Source organism: Pseudophryne corroboree, chromosome 3 (assembly GCF_028390025.1).
Source record: "Pseudophryne corroboree isolate aPseCor3 chromosome 3, aPseCor3.hap2, whole genome shotgun sequence".
NCBI lineage: Eukaryota > Metazoa > Chordata > Amphibia > Anura > Myobatrachidae > Pseudophryne > Pseudophryne corroboree.
Genome location: NC_086446.1, coordinates 463,004,988 through 463,029,915, shown reverse-complemented (window position 1 = coordinate 463,029,915; position 24,928 = coordinate 463,004,988). Strand labels below are relative to the sequence as shown.

The 24,928-nt window shown below is 43.3% G+C and overlaps 1 protein-coding gene across 1 annotated transcript in view; it reads right to left on the bottom strand.

The window, feature by feature from the left end:
* The window catches only part of ACSF2 (acyl-CoA synthetase family member 2), a 286,408-nt gene that overhangs the window by 193,780 nt on the left and 67,700 nt on the right, over window positions 1-24,928 (bottom strand). The window contains exons 3-5 of the mRNA XM_063960699.1: window positions 8,406-8,534; window positions 2,631-2,684; window positions 619-737 (exon numbers count right to left, since the gene is read on the bottom strand). Coding sequence (XP_063816769.1) covers window positions 619-737; window positions 2,631-2,684; window positions 8,406-8,534 — 302 coding nt within the window. The remainder of the gene's footprint in view (window positions 1-618; window positions 738-2,630; window positions 2,685-8,405; window positions 8,535-24,928) is intronic.

Here is a 24,928-nt window from a genome sequence, read left to right as displayed (position 1 = left end):
CACAGTTAGGGCCATGGTGGGAATTGAACCCATGACCTCAGTGCTGTGAGGCAGTAATGCTAACCATTACACCATCCGTACTGCCCAAAATAAAATAATATAATATAATATAATAGGAAATATCTGCTTCCAATCTTTCAAGACTTACAGCAGTTTAAAAAAAAAAAAAATCATCAACAACACATAAAACTAAAGTATTTTATGTGTCATACAGCGGGCTTTAGGAATGATATGTCCTGGGAAATAAAGGACACAGGCATAAACAAGGATTAAAACACAAGGATTAAACAAACTGGAAGTAAATATCTTTGTGGTTCCTCAATTATATGTGGCGTTATTAGCTGTGCACAGTAAGCTGTGTTTTGTGGTAAGTGTTCTGGGAGGTGCGTGCTAGTGGGTATGAATGCATCACAACTTTTAAAAATGTATCTCAAAAATCTCCTGTCACCTCACCTTGTCTTCTAGAAAATGAAATAGCTGAAATATCCGTCTATATCACATTTCTTATTGTATGTAACATGTACAGCTCACTAAATGCTCCCTTAGAAAAGTGGAAATGGGAACCCCAGTGGGGTAGAGGGGTAAATAAACATACGAAATGAGAAACAGACCACTTACGTCTTACTCTTAATGCCACCTGCTGGTGAATGTTCTATCTCTGGACAAACCTGCTTAAATAGTTCATAGTATTTCTGTGTTTTAAACTGTGACGGGAACACAAGGGCAGAACAGCCAACCTGCGGATTAGAAAACAAGAGGGAGAATATCAATAAGGGTGACTGAAAAGTTACAAAAGTATAAACGTAATTATACAACATAAAAACAAGAAATATGATAATAACAACAATAAAATACATAACTTGAACTTGCAGAGGTGCTGAACACCAGAGAAGTTACCAATAAAACTAAAATGCAAGCTGCTTAATATAAAGCAATTACCAGTAACTAGTGAGAATATTTATGTAAACATGCAGTGAGTCTGATTTGTGGGGAAGCACGTCACCTACACACCCAGACTATAGTAAAGAACACAATTTGCACCACTTTAAGTCTGACGTCAAAATAAAAAAACAATAATAATTTACATATCTTCAGCTGAAGCACTGGGGGACGGGGACAGGAGGAGCTTCCAAATCTGTAATTTTTTCAGGCTGAGCTGAAGTAACAGATGAGCGCACCCTTCGTGGTCATCTGCCAACCTGAATTGTGAACATGGCCAAAAATGATGCATTCTCAGCCAAAATGGCTATATTGTCACATCATATCACTGCAAGGAAGAAGACTGAGAGGGGGAAGATGAAGAACAGGGACAGGTCATCTGGGGAAAAGCATTTTAATTAACTGAAGACACATTTTTAAAGAATCAGGAGACCACATCCTACTTCTCACATTTCCTCTTTCAAGCCCACATCTGGGTAATGGCACACATGGAAATAATTAGGTATGGCACTTGGGCACTATGACCCTGCTTTCACATTCCGTACTGATCCTACCTACCTGGGCACTCAGACAGGACCCACACCCCTTGCCTCCCTGGCTCCTCCTTATTTCACTCCTTTGTTCCCCTTTCCTCCTCTGGCTTTCCTAAACTGTTTTCTTATTGTTCTACAGAAATTTTGTTTGTCATTAAGCTAAAATATTAGTTAGAAAATATTACAGTAAAATAAAATGAATAATGATGAGCAATACCACTTGTCTTAGCCCCATGTTTAATCTTTACTTGTCACAAAGCTATACATATAATCCCCTTCTGCTATACTCATATATATATTAATATTTATTTATATAGTATAAGAACTAGATCTTCCCTCGCTGCTTCATTTAAACACTCCCCGATAATAAGATTATTGCTTCTGGGAATGCCATCATTCATGGACACTGTATCGGACAGATTTACTAAGCCTTTTATTAGGTGAGAAAACTGCATAACTCATTATATATTACAATTATAATTAATGCTGCTGGTTGTTTCCATAGTGAAGTCCTACTCAGTTTTACATAGGAGCAGGGGCGGATTTAGGGATCAGACCACACATAAGCACAACATTAATGTCCGCAACCCACTCCCAAGTTTATTATTTTCATTATTACGTTAAAAGCCCCAACTTAATGATTAAAAGTATAGCATAATAAAGCATGCCATGACTTATTACATTTGACATGATAAGTGAGCCACTTGCTGTTTTTTTTTTTACTGATACTTAGCAATAAAACAAGCAGATACCTGGTGATGGTCTGTAGGTCTGAAATTACCCAGTAGCTACAAAATATTTCCACTGTAACATTCCGTATCTTGATTGGAATGTGGACGGGTCACATATCCCACTGCATCTGCAGCCCAGTCAGGGATGCCTCTGATAACTGGTCAGGCACCAGCATAGGCTGCCTTCTGATTGGCCAGCCTCCAAACCCAAGCACGCACTGATCCATCCATTTCCAAGTAACTACAGAATGTTAACACTGTACCATACTGTAAGCATGTCCTATCTGTCCACGCTCCACTCAAGATGGCCTGTTTACTGGGGAATTTTAGACTGACAGTAATAAATCAAATATCCAAGCATCGCCCCAGCAAGTGGCACCCCTAGGCACGTGCCCACATACATTTAGCAGCATTCGGTCTGTCATACCTTTCTGAGAACATATTCCACTTCATTTGATTGATATGCTGGATTCACAGATACCTGTTGACAGAAAAACTATTATACACTGTATGTGTAATTAGAAAGTATTTCTATCTATTCAGCATATTTTACAGGAAGAAAGTTGAACAGTTTGCCAACTTAAACATCAAGTCTATTTGACGTAATAGTCTTTGGGGGTCATTCCGAGTTTATTGTAGGGGGACGCCCCGCATGCCAGTCCCCCCCCCTTCCCGCACAAATACAAAAGCATCGCACAGTGGCGATACTTTTGTATTTGTGGAGTAACTCCCGGCCAGCGCAGCTCCTGCGGCTGGCCGGGAGTTGAATGTCGCTGCCACTGGCCGCAGCGGCTGGGTGAGACGTTACGCAGCCGCCGTGGCCCGCATCCCCAACGGTCCGGCCACACCTGCGTTGGCCAGACCGCGCCCCCTAGACGGCGGCTTAACGCCGCCGTGCATCCTCCTCCCGCCCAGCGACCACCTCTGTCTCAGAGGTGATCACTAGGCAACGATGGCTGCGCAGGCGCATGTACAGTTCCGTCACGATCGCTGCGCTGCGACAAACTGCAGCGAGCGATCGGGTCGGAAAGACCCCCTTTGTTAGGAGTCCTTCCACATGTGAGCATTACCATTAGCTGTTTAGTATACAGTATGGCCATATTTTCTCTACTATAGATGCCGGGACACTGCTAAATACCATGTATGGTGATCCCAGGTGAAGGACCACAAACTAATCTCTATCATTAACAGAAGGTATTTCTCTAGTAAAATACAATTTTAAAGAGGAAACTTCTTTAAGATAGAGCCTTAGGCTGTGACTTATTAGTATATATACAGCGGGTAAAATAAGTATTGAACGCATCAACATTTTTCTCAGTAAATATATTTGTAATGGGACTATTGTAATGAACAACCCATGCAATCCACACATGCAAAGAAATCAGACCATAGATGTCCATAAATGAAGTTATGTGTAATAATGTGAAATGACACAGGGAAAAAGTATTGAACACGTTTACTGAAATGTATTTAATACTTCGTACAAAAACCTTTGTTGGTAATGACAGCTTCAAGATGCCTCCTGTATGGAGAAACTAGGCGCATGTATTGCTCAGGTGTGATTTTGGCCCATTCTTCCATACAGTCTTCAAATCTTTAAAGGTTCCCTGAGCCTCTTCTATGAACAATGATCTTTAGTTCTCTCTATAGATTTTCAGTTGGTGTTTGGCTGGGTCATTCTAGCAGCTTTATTTTCTCTTTCTCTGATACCAATTGAGAATGTCCTTGGCTGTGTGTTTGGGATCATTGTCTTGCTGAATTGTCCACCCTTGTTTCATCTTCAGCATCCTGGTAGATGGCAACAGATTTTTATCAAGAATGTCTTGGTACATTTTTACATTTATCCTTCCTTCAAATATATGAAGTATGCCAGTACCGTATGCTGAAAAACAGCCCCACACCATGATGTTCCCACCTTCAAACTTCATTGTTAGTATGGTATTTCTGGGGTAATGTGCAGTGCCATTTCTCCTCCAAACATGGTGTGTATTATGGCATCTAAAGAGTTCAATTTTGGTCTCATCTGACCAGACTATGGGGGTCATTCCGAGTTGATCGCAGCCAGCAACTTTTTGCTGTTGCTGCGATCAACTAATCCCCGTCTATGGTGAAGTGTATTTTAGCATAGCAGGGCTGCGATCGCTTGTGCAGCCCTGCTATGCTTTAAAATTTTCCTGCAAAACAAGACCAGCCCTACAGCTACATACCCAGTGTGACGGATCCAGCGATGAAGGTCCTGGTCCTGACGTCAGACATCCGCCCTCCGTTCGCCTGGACACACCTGCGTTCTTCTTATCACTCCCTGAAAACGACCTCCAATGGTGAGTATCCACCCCGGACCGCCTCTTCGCTGTCAATCTTCTTTCCGTCCAGCGCTGCGTCTTTTCTGCACGCTAGGCGCTCTGTCGCCGGGCAACAGCGCGCGTGCGCAAGCGCACATGCTGAGTTCTGACCCGTTCGCACCGCAGCGAACAACCGCTGCATGCGAACGGGTCAGAACGACCCCCATTATTCCTTAACAAGCAAAAGTGTTTGATTCCGCACCAGTTCCAATAAATTCAAATGATATTTCGTACCAGCATTGTATCCATGTAAGAGAAAGAGTCTCTGATAAAACACCCGGTGGTGCACCCAGAGTCAGAAGAGAAACTAGAGATCAAATATTTACAGAAGACTCTTGTGTGGGTGCACTCTTATTTGTGTTTAATTTGATGAAGTAAGTTTAAAACATAACGTTTAATAATTATAATTTAAGATAAGTTTAATATCCACTGATCCACCATAAAGTCGATATACTAAGAACAAAAGTACAAACACACATACAAATTCTTAAAATAAGATATGTTCCGGTTTATCTATTTCCGTAATAGACTGGCAGGGGGATGTGGACACTATAGTTCAAGATCAGACTCCTGCCATACCAGCACAAGCAATGCTTGTCTTAATAGGACCTTGTTGGGTCATACATTGGCCGGACCTCTTGTATCAAGAGCACATCGACCTCATGCGTGTATTCAAAATGGTAAACATGCATATTGTCTGTACCTCTCTGTGATTTGATTTTACCTCTACGGATTAGCCTCAGTAGTGGAGGAAAATTTCCTAGGGATTGGAAAGAAGAAAAGTGGTGATCCTGCTGTTGGTGTTTAGTCGAGGAAGGTCCAAGATTACTAAACCGGGTATTCTCTGAGGGTACCCCCTTCAGGTACTGACCCAGCCCATCACCGTTTTGCTTACAAGATCGGACGAGATTGGGCTCCTGCGGTGAGGTGTGGTAGTAAAGAAAATAGACCCAGAATTGCCGAATCACCAATGAAAGTACACCTAATTAAGATAGTTACGAGATAAGGTTGTGGATCTGCTGTCCACATTAGACATAGGGTTGACCCTCTGAATCGTAGATGAGAGTCCACAGAATAAGTTTAGGTATGAATGAAAGAAATAAGCATACAATCTGTAGGTAGGAGTCCGCAGAGTTAAGGGGGGTACTCACGGAGCGACCGCTGCTTAAAATCTAAGCAATCTGACTAGATTGCTTAGATTTTAAGCAGCAATTACTCTATGTGTACCCCTCACAGCGATAGCGATGCGCAGCATGCATGCAGGCCAATCTAGCAGGTCGGTCACTTTACCCCTCGTCTCCCCCCGCACGCTCCGCACACACCTTAACCCAAATCGGCCTGTGAATACGGCCTTTTAGTTTCGATTTGAACGAGAGGAATGAACATACAGTCTGGAGTATGTAAACATTTGGTTACGTTACACACTCTATTGACATCACTGAATAACTCTGATACATGTCACATTTGTTCAATGCAGTTGCCTAAGCACCAATCTTCGAGACACAAATAGGTATATCGGAAATCAGAAATTACAGTTTCCTATGAGCACTAAAAATAGTGCGGCGTATTCAACACACATGTAGGCAAATTAAATTGATGTTCCTGAGCCCTTTGTGTATGTCTCATGGGTCACACAAGAGTCTTCTGCAAATATTTGATCTCCAGACTATGGGGGTAATTCTGAGTTGATCGCAGCAGCAAGTTTGTTAGCAATTGGGCAAAACCATGTGCACTGCAGGGGGGGCAGATATAACATTTGCAGAGAGAGTTAGATTTGGGTGGGTTATTTTGTTTCTGTGCAGGGTAAATACTGGCTGCTTTATTTTTACACTGCAGTTTAGATTTCAGTTTGAATACCCCACCCAAATCTAACTCTCTCTGCACGTTATATCTGTCCCCCCTGCAGTGCACATGGTTTTGCCCAACTGCTAAGAAATTTGCTGCTGCGATCAACTCAGAATTAGGCCCTATATTCCTCCAGTAATTCACAGGCTTGTCCAAATGTTGTGCAGCAAACTTTACTCAAGCTTCAACATGCTTTTTCTTGAGCAATGAAGTCTTGCTGGTGAGCATGCATACAGGCCATGGCGGTTGAGTGCATTGCTTAATGTTTTCTTTGAAACAATTGTACCTGCTAATTCCAGGTCTTTAGGAAGATCTCCACAAGTGGTCCTTGGCTCTTGGACAACTCTTCTGATAATTCTTTTCACTCTGCTGTCAGAAATCTTGCGAGGAGCATTTGGTCATGGCTGGTTTATGGTGAAATGATGTTCTTTCCACATCTGTATTATAGCCCCAACAGTGCCATTGAAACATTCAGAAGTTTAGAAATCCTTCTGTAACGAATGCCATCAGTATGTTTTGCAACAATAAGGTTGTGAAGGTCTTGAGGGAGCTATTTGCAGTTACCCATTATGAGATGTTTCTTTTGTGAAACCTTGGTAATGAGACACTAGGCCATCAGTAGGGACTGAACCATCTTATATTAATTGCACTGAAAATGGGCAGGATTGCTTTCTAATTACTGATAGATTTTAGCTGGTGTCTTGGCTTTCCATGCCTTTTTGCACCTCCCTTTCTTCATGTGTTAAATACTTTTTCCCTGTGTCATTTTACATTATTACAAGGGCCGGTTCAAAACCTTCTGGCGCCCAGGGCGAAAGTTTCCTTATGGCGACCCCGAAGCACTTCCCCCTCGCCCCCCGCCAGGTAAAATAAGGTTAGTGCACGCCAAAAAATAGAGGCTTGGCTTCATGGGGCAGGGGCATGACCACAGAATAGTACCAATTCACATTACACCGCATAGTAGTGTCCGTCAGTCACATTATACCACACAGTAGTACATATTGCGCCAGGTAGAGGCCCTCAAACTTATTACGCCAGGTAGAGCCCCTTACACACATTGAACCATATAGCCCCTTACACATATTACACCAGGTAGACTCATATACACACTGCGACAGGTAGCCCATTATACACACTGTGACAGGTAACCCCTTACACACATTGCACCAGGTAGACCCTTATACACATTGTGACAGGTAGAGTCTCTTAGGAGAGAGTGGAGGAGGGAGGGGATTGGTGTGTGTGTGTGTGTCTGTGGTGGTGGAGGTGTGTGTGTGGTAGATGTGTATGTGTGTGGTGGAGGCGAGTGTGTCTTACTCACCAGCTCTCCGGACGCAGCAGGTCCGCCTGCTCCAGACACACAAAGCTGCCGCCATGCCTTATCTTCTCTGCTGGACCCAATACCATCGAGGGAGACAGTCAGTCAGAGTCAGATACTAGAGGTCCCACTTGACCTCTAGTGTCTGTCTCCCTGTTCTTCTCCAGACACTAGTGGTCAATTAGGACCTCTAGCGTCTGACTATTCTCCCTCAATGGTGCTGGCTGCAGCTGGCGCCCACGGCGCCTGCTGCACCCGGGATGCGGGGTGTGGGTGGGCACCTGCAGGCTTACCCACGCCTAGAACCGCTCATTATTTCACATAATTTATTGACATCTGTGGTTTGATTTCTTTGCATGTGTGGATATCATGGGTTGGTGCTGACATATGGTGAAAACTGAATTACAATAGTGCCATTACAAATATATTTACTGATTATATATTTTTATATGTATATATATATATATATATATATATATATATATATAAAGAATAAGGTGGAGATTGAAGAAAGTTTTGCAGTTGGCAGAAAATAGAACAATGATTATTTTTGTTACCTTTTCATATATATATATATATATATATATATATGTTTAGTGTGTAGATAGCAGGACCACGCTTATATTTATATGCTAGATACGGTTATATTGAAAATAAAACCACCATGCCCATGGTTAAAACACAAAGCTGATCTCACCAATATGATCCCAGCTTGAGCCGTTGCATACTGTATAACAACCCATTCATAGCTGTTTGGCCCCCACATTCCCAGACGCTCTCCTTTCTTCAGGCCTAGTGCTAAAAGCCCAGCAGCCACTGTCTCTACCTGAAAGACAAAATAATCATGCAAAATATTCTCTTAGAACCTACTGCATTCATAGTATGCAGTCATGCCTCAATCTCTCAGGTTTACATATGTAAAAAAAAATCCACAATTTATTATTTATAGAAGCGTAATCTCCATCTGAAAAAAAAAACACTGCTCTATTGATGACAGAGAAAATATGGTTCTTAAACTAGCCTTGGAAGAATTGATTTGAGATCTCTATTCTAAAGGTATTTCTTTACACATTTTCTCTATACTTACTCATTATCTTGTCTGCTGGGGACACCCTGCAATGTTACTTAGAGTCTCCCAAATCCAAAATTCAGAATTACAGAATCTTTTGAGTGTAACTGAGATAGTGACACCTTTGATTTCTGATGGTTCAATGTACAAAAACTTTGTTTCATGCACAAATTATTACAAATATTGTATACATTTACATTCAGACCCTGTGTATAAGGTGTAATAGAAACACACATGCATTGTCTTTAGACTTTGGTTCCATCCGCGAGATATCTCGTTAGTGTATGCAAATATTCCAAATAATGGGAAAAAAAGGATTTTAATTACCCACCGGTAAATCCTTTTCTCATAGTCCATAGGGGATACTGGGAATTCATTTAGTATCATGGGGTATAGACGGGTCCACTAGGAGCCATGGGCACTATAGAAGTTTGATTAGGTGTGCTGGCTCCTCCCTCTATGCCCCTCATTCCAGACTCAGTCTAGGAAAATGTGCCCGAGGAGACGGACATACTTTGAGAGAAGCATATAGAAAAAGGAAAGTGCTGAGATTTCGAACCAGCACAACCATAACAAGAGGAAAGCCATGCTAACCAAAACTTGTAAACAGTAACAGCAACAGCTGAACTAAACAACATTACTTAACCAAGTAACATTGCAGGAAGAACGAAGCACCCGGGCGGGTGCCCAGTATCCCCTACGGACTACGAGAAAAGGATTTACCGGTAGGTAATTAAAATCCTATTTTCTCTTACGTCCTAGAGGATACTAGGAATCCATTTAGTACCATGGGGAAGTACCAAAGCTTCCAAACCGGGTGGGAGAGTGCTGAGGTTCCTGCAGAACTAATTAACCAAACTGAAGGTCCTCAGAGGCCAAAGTATCGAACTTGTAAAACTTAGCAAACGTGTTCGAACCAGACCAAGTAGCTGCTCGGCAGAGCTGTAAAGCCAAGACAACATGGGCAGCCGCCCAAGAACAACCCACCGATCTAGTAGAGTGGGCCTGTACAGATTTAGGAACTGGCAAGCCTGCTGTGGAATAAGCATGCTGGATAGTGAGCCTGATCCAGCGTGCAATGGACTGCTTTGAAGCAAGACACCCAATTTTATTGGGATCATAGAGAACGAACAGCGAGTCCGATTTCCTGTGACAAGCTGTTCTCTTTAAATACACCTTCAAAGCCCTCACAACATCCAAAGACTTTGAAGTAGAAGAGGTGTGCGTAACCACCGGAACCACAATTAGTTGGTTTATGTGAAACGCTGACACCACCTTAGGAAGAAGTTCAGCTCTGTCCTCATGGAAAATTAGGTAGAGGCTCTTGTAAGACAGAGCCCCCAACTCCAACACACGTCTTGCCGAAGCCAAGGCCAACAGTGAGACGGTCTTCCACATAACGTAATTTATGTGTTCCTCCTGTAACGGTTCAAAGCAATCCGATTGGAGGAACTGCAGCACCAAATTGAGATCCCAAGGTGCCGTGGGGGACACAAAGGGAGGTTGGATGTGCAGAACATCTTTCAAGAACGTCTGGACCTCAGGGAGAGAAGCCAATAGTTTCTGAAAGAAAATAGATAAGGCCGAAATCTGGACTTTTATGGAGCCTAGACGTAGGCCCACTTCCTCTTCCGACTGCAGAAAAAGCAGGAAACGTCCCAGATGAAATTCTACCACAGAGAATTGTCTGCTCTTACACCAAGAGACATATTTCTTCCAGATACGGAGGTAATGTTTAGACGTTACCCCCTTCCTGGCTTGAATCATTGTCGGGATGATCTTGTCAGGAATCCCCCTCCTGGCTAGAATCAGCTGTTCAACTTCCATGCCGTTAAAAGTAGCCAGGGTAAGTCTTGATAGACGAACAGGCCCTGTTGCAGAAGATCCTCGCGAAGAGGTAGAGGCCATGGATCTTCAAGCAACATCTCGAGAAGATCCACATACCAGGCCCTTCGTGGCCAATCCAGAGCAATGAGGATTGCTTGAACCTTTTCCCTTTTTAGAATTCTTGGGATCAGCGGAAGTGGAGGAAACGCGTACACCAGCCGGTAGACCCACGGAGTAGTCAGAGCGTCTACCGCCACTGCTTGTGGGTCTCTCGATCTGGAACAATACCGCTAGAGCTTCTTGTTGAGTCGAGAGGCCATCATGTCTATTTGTGGATATCCTCACCGACGTGTCAACCACCGGAACACCTCCGGGTGAAGGCCCCATTCCCCCGGGTGCAGGTCGTGTCTGCTGAGGAAGTCTGCTTCCCAGTTGTCTACCACAGAATGAAAATCGCCGACAACGCCACATCGTGTTTTTCCACCAAGAGAATTCTTGACACCTCTGACATTGCTGCTCTGCTTTTCGTTCCACCCTGTCAGTTTCTGTACGTCACTACCATCACATTGTCCAACTGGACCTGAATAGCCTACTTTAGAAGAAGAAAAGCTGCTTGTCGAAGAGTGTTGTAAATAGCCCTGAGTTCCAGGATGTTTATTGGAAGAACGACTTCCTGACTTGACCATCTTCGCTGAAACTGAACCTCCAAAGATTGCATCTGTGGTTAGTAGAATCCAATTCTGAATCCCGAACCTCCGACCCTTGATTAGGTGAGAAGTTTGTAGCCACCACAGGAGAGAGATCCTGGCTTTTGGCGACAGACGAATCCTCTGGTGCATGTGAAGATGCGATCCGGACCATTTGTCCAACAGATCCAGCTGGAAGGGCCTTGCATGAAACCTTCCATACTGAATCACCTCATAAGAGGCCACCATTTTCTCCAGAAGGCATATGCAGAGATGCACCGAGATCCGGGTTAACTTCAGGACAGCCCGAACCATCGACTGGATTACCATTGCCTTTTCCAAGGAAAGGAATACTTTCTGAGACTCTGTGTCCAGTATCATTCCCAGAAAAAGAAGCCTCTGTGTTGGGTCTAGGTGAGATTTTGGTACGTTCACAATCCACCCGTAATCCAGGAGTAGTCTGGTTGAGAGGCCAATGTTCTCCAACAAATGTTCCCTGGACGGTGCCTTTATCGGAAGATCGTCCAGGTACGGAATAATGGCCCTCATTCTGAGTTGTTTGCTCGGTAACTGCTTTTAGCATTGCACACGCTAGGCTGCCGCCCTCTGGGAGTGTATCTTAGCTTAGCAGAATTGCGAACGAAAGAGTAGCAGAATTGTGAATAAATAATTCTTAGCAGTTTCTGAGTAGCTCGAGACTTACTCCTACACTGTGATCAGCTCAGCCCGTTCCGTTCCTGGTTTGACGTCACAAACACGCCCTGCGTTCGGCCAGCCACTCCCCCGTTTCTCCAGGCACTCCCGCGCTTTATCCTGGCACGCCTGCGTTTTTCCGCACACTCCCAGAAAATGGTCAGTTTCCGTCCAGAAACACCCACTTCCTGTCAATCACACTCCGATCACTTCAACTATGAAAATTCTTCGTTCGGACGTAAGTAAATCTACTAAGTTTTGTGCTAAAATACTTAGCGCATGCGTACCATGCGCATGAGTATTTTTGCCTTAATCGCTCCGTTGCGAAAATCGGCAACGAGCAAACAACTCGGAATGACCCCCTATGTTCACTCCTTGTTTGCGGAGTAGAAACATCATGTCTGCCATCACTTTGGTGAACACCCTCGGTGCCCTGGAGAGACCATATGGCAGGGCCTGGAACTGGTAGTGACAGACCTGCAGTGCAAATCGTAGATAAGCCTGATGAGGTGGCCAGATCGGAATATGAAGGTACGCATCCTTGATATCCAGAGACACTAGGAAATCACCCTCCTCCAGATCTGAGATCACCACTCTCAGAGACTTGAATTTGAACACTCGTAAGTATGTGTTCAATGATTTGATGTTCTGGGTCTGTAATAGTTTCTGAATGGCGTCCTGTAAGGTTATTCTTGCCTCTTTTGAAACTGGTAAGCCTGATTTGAAGAATCTTTGAGGTGGGAGCTCTTGGAACTCCAATCTGTAACCCTGGGATATAAGGTCTATGACCCAGGGATCCTTGCAAAACTTGTCCAGATGTGGCAGAAGAAGTTTAGCCGGGTTCCCACTCGACAGTCTTCCAGGCATTGGAGTCCACCATCATGCGGAAGGTTTTGAGGAAGCAGAGCGTGAACTCTGTTCCTGTGAACCAGCAGTAGTTGGTTTCCGTGGTTTATCTCTAGCACCTCTGGCAGCGGTAGAGGAACCTCCGGCCTTGCCCCTAAACTTGGCTGTCTGAAAGGACTGTAAGTTGGATCCTGAATAGGCCTTCCTAGCTAGGGGAGCAGCAGAAGGAAGATATGTGGACTTACCCGCAGTAACTATGGAGATCCATTTGTCTAGTTTATCTCCAAATAAAGCCTTGTCTGTGAAAGGTAGGCCTTCCATGCCTTTCCTGGAGTCCGCATCCGCAGTCCACTGGCATAGCCATAGTCCCCTGCGTACAGACACTGCCATAGCTGTAGTGCATGCATTAAGCAAACCTATCTCATTTATGGCTTCCGCCATAAAGTTCACAGAGTTCTGTATATGTTCCAGGAGCAAAATAATCTCCCCTTGAGGGAAGGTATCTAAACCCTCAATTAGGTTACCCGACCATTTAGCAATGGCTCGCGTAATCCACCCACATGCTATAGTGGGTATCTGGGCCACCCCCGGAGCTGTATACAAACATTTGAGCGTAGTCTCAATTTTGTGGTAAGCCGCGTCTTTTAGGGATGCTGCACCTGGGACAGGCAATACAATTTTCCGTGAGAGCCTGGAGAACAATGCATCCACTACCAGTGGATTCTCCCATTTTTTCCTATGGTCAAGAGGAAAAGTGAAAGATGATAACAACCGTTTAGTGAAGTTTCTTATCTGGATTAACCCACGGTTCTTCAAACAGGGTATTTAGTTCCTTTGACAAAGGAAAAGTGACTGAGGATTTCTTTTTTATATTAAAATAATATTTCTCAATCTCCTCTGTCACCTTATCAGGGATATTCAGAACATCTCTGATAGCTTCTATGAGAGCTTCTATTCCCTGCGATAGAGTACCCTCCCCCACCTCTGAGTCCACCTCACCCTCAAAGAGCATGGCTCCATCTGTATTATTATACTTTTCCCTCAATTAAGTTTTATTATGAGCTTAACTACTTGAGATTTATGTGGAAATTTACCATAGTTTGGAGAGTGAAAAGTGAAAAGAGACAACCAATCAACATATGCCCAGAATTATCAAGCCTTGGAGAGTGATAAATTGCACGGTGATAAAGTACCAACCAATCAGATCCTAACTGCCATGTTACAGGCTGTGTTTGAAAAATGGCAGTTAGGAGCTGATTGGTTGGTACTTTATCACCTGCAATTTATCACTCTCCAAGGCTTGATCAATCTAGGCCATAAGGCTGTAACATGGCATTTAGAAGCTGGTTGACAAGAGCTTTCTCTCCACATTAATCTCAGTAGATTAATAGCATTATATGTTTTTAATTCTAATTATTTATTTATTTATAGTGAGATTTTTTGGTTTAGCAGTTTTTACTATTGTATAAGTACTTACTAAAAGTTATTTTTTAATAATTCTTCTGACAATATTAAGTGTCTACCACAAATGAGTTCTCTTTCTGACTCACCTAATACCCCCCTGAATAAGATTATTTGCTTTTGTATATAATATCCCAGTGTGATCCCCAAACTCAACAACCAGTCATACTGCATATATCACATAAAGGTCAAAAGGTCACATAAAGTGCTTGCATTAATGTCACCCTAAGGATCCATATATGCATATTTGAAATAATATGGTGTTAAGTTATCAGTGGCACATTATAGCATGGTGATAAAGGTGTGTTAATGCTTTCTAAATGTGGCTATTAGGGGCCTATTTATCCAATTTTTAAAAAAAAAATTATGTAGTAATTGCAGTTTCTATATAAATGTATGTATTAATGTTAAGTACTAATAGCCTTATGTAGAAGATTTGACAGAAATTTCCTGTAAAATGCTAATTAGACTACACATCACAGTCCCCCTTATTTGTAGTGGAGACTACGATCAGTGATGTGCTGAGGAGGCGCTGGCAGTGGCTAGTACCAGAGACAGATTTACACACACTTTACCGCTGCTAATAGGATCGCCCGGGGCTATCCAATTAGCCCCGATGCCAGCACCGTTATCACCCCGATCGGCTAATATGCTTCGCGTTCCTCAGTTAACAATAATGACCATCGGTCATTAATCGTCTTTAACGACGAAATTGCATCTAGTTGGATAGCCCCAATATATGATCCCTAGGGTTCATGTGGACATTATACAAAGGTGCAGATTGTAAGCTTCCTAGCGATTTCGCACAGCGTGTATGCACAATGTCGGCGGCCTGGGAGGGGAAACACTAGGCGATATCGCTCCTGGAGCGAATCGTCTAATGTGTACAGGCCTTAACATTCATTTTATACAAACGAAACAAAATTGCTTTCTCTGTTTCACTGCAAAAAGAAAATGCACATATCAGCCATGTGAAGAATTTTAAATGTGTGGACAGAAATATACATCTGTATAATATCACATTTATATAATAAACATTTAAGTGTAGAATTTAATAATAAATAATATTGATAAAACAAAACTGAAAACAAATACGCATAGCAGTTCATGTTTTCAGGATTTCATCATCAGCATTACAGCTACAAATATTATGAAACAAATTGTTATTATGTATATACCAGTAATAACTATGGTGGTCATTCCGAGTTGATTGCTCGCTAGCTGTTTTTAGCAGCCGTATAAATGCTATGCCGCCTTCCACTGGTTTTTTTTGTGCAGTTTTAGAGTAGCTCAAAACCTACTCAGCGCTTGCGATGACTTCAGACTGTTCAGTTCCTATTTGACGTCACAAACACGCCCTGCGTTCACCCAGCCATGCCTGCGTTTTTCCTGGCACGCCTGCGTTTTTTTTTAACACTCCCTGAAAACGGTCAGTTGACACCCAGAAACGCCCACTTCATGTCAATCACTCTGTGGCCAGCAGTGCGACTGAAAAGCTTCGCTAGACCTTGTGTGAAACGACATTGTTTTTTGTAATAGTACGTCGTGCGTGCGCATTGTGCCGCATATGCATGCGCAGAAGTGCCATTTTTTTGCTTCATCGCTGCACAGCGACCGAATGCAGCTAGCGATCAACTCGGAATGACCACCTATATAATTCCACAATTAACATATAATTTTGACTAAGAAACAAACCCAACCCATTTAGAGGATACCTAGAGGTCATCACTAATAGGAACAGAACACCAGGACAGAACGCCACCCTCAAATACACCCCCCAAAGCTTGCTCAGTCATGGTATCTTAATTCATTTATAACAGAGAATGAGTTTATTGCACGTAAAATAAATGGTTTGCAACATAGAAGAAAGTGGGACATAAGTGTTTGTCACATGTGCCTGACGTACAGTACACAAACACATACAGTAGGCTACAGACCAGAATAAATTACCTGTGTTGCATATGTACATAAATTCACTACTTTTACACATATAATTGATGCTAATTATGTGACCTACTCTACACTACTACACAAAACTATACCAAAAAAGGTAGACAAGAACTCTCCTAGAATGGGGCACTCAAATAGTGTTAAATGCGTGTGCTACAACATTGGATCAATAATAGGGGGGGGGGGGGGGGGGAGAAAGAAGGACAATGTATTAAGACTTAACTTTTATTAAGGATCAAAAATTAAAATTATTTGGAGATTATACTCTCTTAATCTAAAAAGGTGAAATATAAACACAATACATACAGTACAAACTATAACAATTTAAAAGGTACAGGTGATCTATGAACTCCAACGGGCCTTAGCCCTTTCAATAAGGGAGAATCAATTTATGAATGACAATAGCAATACTAAGTCAAGACCTTATGGCGTGTTTCGTGGTTCTGCTGCCTCGTATGTGCTACAGCATTATATACGTGGTGAGAGACCCTTACTTATGCCAGTCTCTAGAGTCATAGACAGTGCCGGAGCATCCACGGAGAGTGTCTCATTCACCTCTGCTTTTGGTTGATGACCCTAGGGTCAGCGCAGCCAATGAGAGAGCTACCGACACTCTACCTGCTCTGGTGTTGAAAAAAGTACAGAAAGTATAGAAGGCAAGACTATGTAGCAAACTCCGTGGTTCTGCTACCACGCATGTGCTATAGCATTATATGCGTGCTGAGAGACCATTACTGATGCTAGTCTATGGAAATATAGACTAAGCCAGATCAATATGCAATGTGTCTCATTCGCCTCCAACACTGGCTGATGATACTGAGATCAGTGCAGCCAGTTTGGGGGTTACTGACACTATGCTTTTCTGTGTTGAAAAAGACACAGAAGGCACTGTTAAATTCAGTACAAGAAAGAGGGATATCACATCTACTTGCTCTTTATATAAATGCTGCGTCTATCACAGCATTCCAACCTCATCTCAGTACATAATATGAGGAAATTTTGTCCCTTTAACTTGTGCCCTCTAATACCATATAATGGTTGGTCTCTAAATAGAGTGTACTTCGTTACAATATTTCACTTGCTTGAAACATCTATTATCATCTAATACACATTATCCACAGTAAAGATCAGCATATACTGTTTATCACAGAGAGGATAATTTTCTCTCAACACCCATCATAAGTGTTGCTCAGGTTTTGTTTTCTATATATACAAATGAATAGTTCATCATAGTTATAACCTTTTACACAACTAAATGATGTTTAGAATGTAACATGCTGGCTTTAGTATTCCATTAGCCTTCTATCTTATACTTCTGAATTCTGATTGCTATACAGACAAATATAATCGTTCATCCAAAAAACAGCAGTGAATTTTATGGTATATACCCGGACTATGAAGCACGGTGGTTACACGTATATAAACTAGGTGGTCTGTTGCCCCTGGTAACAGTGCTTAAAGGCTTGTATTTTTATACCATATCCCTGGACACAGGAAAAGTGTACAGAGTTGATACAAAGTATAAATCTAGTCAAAGAGGATACTGATAATTATATCACACCTGCCTCCTAACACAGTACTTCAGGATTATCACTGCTGTATTTAAACATTAGAGTCATTCATAAAAAACGGAGAGACATAGTGAAATTAAGCATATACAAGCTGTGAAGCATACATATATACAGCCTATAATGGCCTATCACCCCTGGCAACAGTTATCATGGTAGACGGTATTCATATATCGTGCACGGACCGTGCATGTAATAGCATGCAATTCGTTATGACGTCAAACCAACAAATGCCTTTAGCTGGGGGCTTCACAGTTGAACATATTTCTATGTAATACGACCTGTACCGGGGGGGCAGCCCGCCGTGCGCACTCCTTCCTTTAACGTACGTTTCGCCCGGTGGCTTGCTCACAAAGGGGGGAACAGCTTCTGATTAGTGTCAGTCCAACTTCCTTATAAACCATTATCCCCTCCCCCCGTAGGGGGCGTGAAAACTATTTTCCTCTATTCACGGGGGAATCATTCATTCTCAAGTGTATTTATTCACCTTTATGAAATGAAACTTAGCTGACTAACGGCTTACATTGTTGTTAAACGTTGTAGCCGTATGACAACCGCGCTGGTATGCGCCTATGCATAAGTTGCTAAGATTTTGTCAAAAGCCGTGAAAACACAAAAGCTACATGAATTAAGTGCTTAATTGTTCCAGTATTAAGCCTGTGTTATTTAGAGCCTTCACATGAGTCAATCAGGGGACCCAGTGCACAATTATCTCTAATTAGAGAAAAGCAAGTCGCTACTTATTCTGAAAGGAAAGGATATATTGAGGGAAAAGTAAAGAGGAGAGAACCAGATACATATAGTTAGTTACTAAGTCTCTTTAAGCACTATGTCAAACAGAACATAAGAAAAAGTTTAAAGAAATGAATAATTGCACAAGGTAGATATTAGCAATGAGCAGATATGCTAATGAAACTAAAAAAATGAAAAAAATAAATAACATTTTTTTTTTTTTCAAATTATTTTTATTATAATCTCACACCATACAGAGTAGATATATAGCATTTCGAGACATCGAATGGAATATATAGTTAGCATTGTACAACATAATATGCACTATATATAAGCCTCTAGACAAAAGACAGGAAGTTACAGATAATTCAGTCTCATATAAAACCTGGTAGAGATCAAAACATATTTTCAAACTTTTCTCTACATAAAACCTTCGTACCCTTCCAAGAAAGGTAACTTATGTATAACTAAGGATATCAGGGAATTGAGAACGTGATTTAGATCTCCAAGTGTCGCAGACTATAGATGAAAAGAGGTGGTTTAAACATCGGTTCTCTGCCAATATGGACAGAGTATTTCGAATTCCCTAAACATATACATAATATCTAGAACATAAGAAAATAAACTAACATATAATGCCTACTATGGGACACGGGCCGTCGATCCATCCACAGAGCAATCTTCCCATATCGAGGGTCTATATTTCTAGTCAACCCGGTAGACTATTGAAAATAGAACGGAGCGGAGGAGGGGTCCGGAAAAAGGAGAGGAGAGAGGGCAAATCAGATGTTCTAGGGGTTAGGTTGGGCTAATGTGTGGAGGAGGTACCATGAGGTAGATTGAAAACATTTGTCAATGGCTTGTTTAGTGTGTAGGGGGAGTGTCAAAATGTATGTGTCCCAGCATTGGAACAGGGCAGGGGTGAGCCTCTCCTTATGGATAGAGGCCTCCAGCCAGTCCATGGTGAATAGAAAAAATAATCTAGAGGTCACCATCGAAAGATTAGGAGGTATGTTGTGGATCCATTGTTGTAGGATTGCCTTCCTGCCAGCCGCAGATAATATCATAAGTAGTTTTTTGTTAGACCTGGGGATGTCTGGCTGGTCGGTCAAACACCCAAACAATGCCCAAGAAACAGTGCAACTAAACGATATGCCTAAGGAGGTGGTTCCATAATAATGTACCCCATGCCAAAACCGTGACACCAGAGTACAGTCCCAGAAACAATGGAAGAGGTTGGCCCCCTCCATTGAGCATTTAGTGCATTTGCTGTCTCCTGAGATGCCCATCAAAGATCGGCGTTTAGGTGAGATGTATGCCCTATGGAGCATTTTATAGGCCATCTCTTGATAGGAGCTTGCAGGGATAAGTTTTAGGGTGAGTTGAAAGTGATTTAGGAGGGATTCAGGGGTTACCGTTGAAATGTGGGAGGACCATTGGGACAGCTCTGGAAGGTCCGTGTCAGGGATGAGTTCATGACGAATACGTGTATAAATGGTTGATATAGAGTAGCATGTTGATTGGAGTAATGTATCTAGAAAGTTAAGAAAATCATTCCCTGTCAATTTCGAAAGTACATTTTTAAGATAATGTATTGCCTGGAAGTAGGCAAACTCGTGGTGAGGGGGCAGGCCATATTTTTCTCATGCCTCCGCGAAAGACAGCGGGACGCGGGAGGAATTAAGCAAGTTGCGTAGGTTGCGGATACCAAGAGAGTGCCAGGCAATGAAGGGTTGTAGAGCCTCTCCTTCCTGAAACTCCAGGTTGCCTACAAGGGGCATCGAGAGTGAGTATAAGTGTTGAAGTTTGAGAGATTTCCTCGCCATTTGCCACGCCTGTATTATGGGGAGTAGTAATGAATTAGTGGTGATATGTAGCGCCAACTTGGAGGGTTTGGCATGAAGAAGATAACCAAGGGACAAGGGGGCGCAGAGTTGAGAGTCTAGGTTGGAGTCCGTGTAGTAATTATTGTCTCCAAGCCAGTCCATAGCAATGCGGAGGAGGCACGCAAGATTGTATTGTTTAACATCAGGTAGATTGATTCCTCCTCTAGATACCGTCTGGTACAATTTTTTCATGCTAATCCTTGGACGTTTGCCAGCCCAGATGTATCTGGAGATAGAGGTATTCAGAGAAGATATATCCGACTTGGATAATAGAAGGGGGGTCATCTGTAGAACATAGAGGAGTTTTGGGAAGCTGGCCATCTTAAATAGGTTACATCTCCCTAGCATGTTAAGGGGGAGGGATTGCCAGAGACCAAGTTCGGTTCTAATCTTATGGAGGACCGGGGTGATATTAAGCCTATACAGGTGGCAGGGGTGGGTAGGGAGTGCAACGCCTAGATAGGTAATGTGTGTATTCGCCCATTTAAAGGGAAAAGTGGTCCCCTAACCCAATCTCGCCTGTCCGTATATGGCTAGTGCCTCCGACTTATTGTAATTAATGGAAAACCCTGCAAAAGAGGAGAAACGATCAATCACAGCAATCAGCTGTGGGATCGTACGGTGAGGGTCTGACATAAAAAGGAGGAGGTCATCTGCGAATGCCACCACCCGTAATTCCTGTGTACCCACCTCGATGCCCCTATAGTTTGGGTGTAGCAGAATGTGGCGTATAAGAGGTTCTAATGCCAGATCAAAAAGGAGGGGGGATAAGGGGCATCCTTGTCTAGTGCCTCTTTCCAACGTGAAGGGTGGAGATGTCACATTGTTGACTAAGACCTGTGCCACTGGGTTATTGTACAAGGTCTGTACCAAGTTGCAAAACGCTGTGCCGAATCCCTGCTGGGCGAGTACTCGGGATAGGTGAGGCCAGGCAATTTTATCAAACGCCTTCTCTGCGTCCAAATTCACAATGATGTTGTTTTTGGCCTGATTGAAGCGGGTATGAGATATCGCAGTCAGGGCCGCCCGCACTCCTCGTGTGGATTGTCTACCCTTGACAAACCCCATCTGCGCGGGTGAGATAAGGCGGGGTAGGTAGGCTTGCAACCTATTAGCTATGATTTTGGTCAATATTTTAAAGTCCTGATTGAGGAGTGAAATGGGACGGTATGACCCTACTTGGGCAGGGTCTTTGCCCGGTTTTGCGAGTACTATAAGCTTGGCTTCGTTAAAACGAAGGGGAGTCTCTCCTGTTGTTAGGATGTGGTTATATAATCGTGTTAATGTAGGGAGTATATCGGCATCCAGCATCTTATAAAATTCGGCACTGAAGCCGTCAGGACCAGGGCTCTTTCCATTGGGTAAGGACTTAATGGTGGCCCGTACCTCGTCATCGGTTATGGGAGCATCCAGCGAGTCCCTTTCCTCCACTTCTAGCCTTGGTAACTGCGCCTCAGCCAGGAATAGCTGACCATCAGTTGCGTTATCAGTGTCGGCAGTATATAAGGATTTATAGAACCTCATAAAGGCCGAGCAAATGTCAGTGGGATCAGAAAGAACACCTCCAGAGCTGTGCAATGAGTCAACCCATGTTTTGTTTCGGGGCCCCCTAACCAAGTTGGCCAATAGTCTGCCAGACTTGTTTCCCCACCTATGGAATCTGTTTCTGCCGTAATCATAGCTGATCTGGGCCTGTTCGGTGAGAAAGGTATCATAGATTTGTTTTGCCATGAGGTACGTTTCTCTATGAGTAGGATTGTCGCATTGTTTGTAAGTGCGATATGCGAGTGTGAGAGCTGCGCTAAGTTCCTGCAATTTGGTGTTGAATTTCTTACGCTTAGAATTAACATAGGAGATAATATGGCCTCGAAGGACTGCCTTAGAGGCCCCCCAAAAGAGTGGAGTGTTAGATACTTGATCTAAGTTGTCAGTAGTATAATTATGCCAGGAATGTTTGAGATGTAATAAGAAATCCTCTGAGTGTATGAGATATGCTGGGAATCTCCAACATTTAGAAATGTTCTGGGGTAGGGATAAATGTAGGGACAGGGTGATGGGAGCGTGGTCTGAAATAATGATGTCCTTGATTGAGGTGTGGGTGACTTTAAAGAAAAGGTGTTTAGACAGAAATAAATAGTCAATGCGAGAGTGGGTGGAGTGCGGGTGTGAATAAAAAGAATAATCCCGTTGGAGGGGATGGTGTGTACGCCAAGGGTCTAGTAAGGTAAGTTGAGAGCAAAGAGAGGAAAGCAGAGTAGAAGAGGATCCGGGTTTTTTGGTACTCACCCCCGACCTGTCCATGGATGGATCAACGACCGTGTTGAAATCTCCCCCTAGGATTAAATTTTTGCCGCCCCAGGACAGAACTCTCTGAAGGATATCTGCAAAGAAGAGATTGTTAGATCCGGTGGGTGCATATAAATTCAAAAAGGTATATATCACACTATCAATGGAGACATCTAGGAGGATAAATCTGCCCTCTGGGTCAATATATTTTTTAAGGATGGAGAATTGGAGATTTCTATGAAAGAGGATGGCAACCCCTCTGGATTTATTGGTGTAAAGAGCAGATATACATTCCCCAATCCAGGGGGCTTTTAGTGACACAGGGGAATCATGCACCCAGTGTGTTTCTTGTAGGAACACGACTTGGGGGGATAAGCGAGAAAGGTGGGCAGTCACCTTCTTGCGTTTAATGGGGCTGTTGAGGCCCTCCACATTCCAAGAAACTATATTAAAATCTAAAAGTGGGGTTGTCACCGGAGTTGAGGTCTGAGTGGTAGCATGGGTAGCTATGCTATCCTACCCCCGTAAATGGAAAGTAGAATATCAAAATCGTATAGGTGAAATGGTGCCCCCCCCCCGTCCCAATGAGCAAGGAGGGGCCAACCTATGGAGGATCGAGACACATTATCCCAGCAGGCAGAACGAGCAAACAAACAAACAAACAAACAAACAGACAAAGACATTAAACTAACAAATATGAAACAATGGGAGGTGGAGCCTCCGGCATGCGCAAATAGCATGCCTATATCATATCCCGAACACTGTGTGACCTGTTAATCAAGACAAGTATAAAGATATGCAAACGTTAAGTAATGGTGGACAGTCAAGTGTCAGGGTGTGCAAAATGGGCCTTTGCCGCCATCGGATCATCAAAAAAGCATGGTTTCCCATTGACAAAGACCCGAAGACGGGCAGGGTATAATAGTGAGAACTTGACGTTGTCTTCAAACAATCGCTTGCATATCGGAGCGAACTCTCTGCGCTTGTTGGCGACATGGGTGGAGAAGTCCTGGAAGATAAGCAGCCTTTCACCCTTATAGAGGAGACTCTCTGACTTGCGGTAATGGTCTAAGAGCTTGGCTTTATCCGCGTAGTTTAGAATCCGTAGGATAACAGGTCTAGGGCGTCCGGCTGAGTCTCTGCGTTCAGGGCCGATCCTATGTGCCCTTTCAATGGCTAACGAAGAGCCCTGAAGATCCATACCTAATTTGTCCGGTAGCCAGTTGGCTAAAAGGTCCAGCAGTGCATGGCCCCTTATCGACTCAGGTATGCCCACCACCCTCAGGTTATTTCGACGGCTCCGATTCTCCAAGTCATCTAGTTTATCAGTAAGTCCTTTAATTTCTGTGGTCTGGGACTGTATGGTAGATTGTGCGGCTTGTAGGTCGTCCTCCAATGTTGAGACCCTCTGTTCAACTTCATCTAGACGACCACTGTGTTGAGTTAGCTGGGCTAAGGTGGAGTCAATGGCTTCTTTGATGCCCGCCAGTTTTTCGTCTAGGAGAGGTCCGAGAACCGCAGCAATGTCAGTGGGTTTCATCTTAGGCTGTTTAGTAGTCGTAGTATTAGTACGTTTTCTTTGGGAACGGGAACGGGTGGTGGAGCAATCGGAGTCAGAAGAATTTCTGCGGGATGTGTCCTCGCGTGTGCCTGAGATAAGACTAGTTGAGGACATTGGAGTGGACACCAGGAACTTTTCCATATGAGGTCGTCAGAAATAGATATGTAAAATAGAAATAAAGTAGGGCGCAGAGAGTGATTCGATGGGGGTCACATCAGCGTAGGGGAGGTCTTGGAAAGTTACATTGCTATGAAGATAGCCGACATGTCAGGTCGTTACGGGGCAAATTCACAAGAAGTAACGTGTTAGCGGTGTCACCATGTGACACTCCGAAATGTCACAGCCGCGTGATGTATATGTCGAAAGGCTTGAGGTGACGTGGTGAGAGCTAGACATCCACTTCAGTGAGCCCACAGCTTCAGGACACAGCAGATTACGACAGGGTTGTTGAGGTATCACATCGGGTATTTCAAGATGATATATAGTGATGATTCCCCTTCGGTTGTCAGATAGGAGACCTGTGGACAGGCAGGATTATAGGAATACATATGTAGCAGCTGCAAATCCAGAAGCAACCACCAGAGGGAGCTCCTGTTACAGCCTATCTCCAGCTATGAAGCAGGATGGGTGCCATGCCAAACTCAAGATGGCCGCC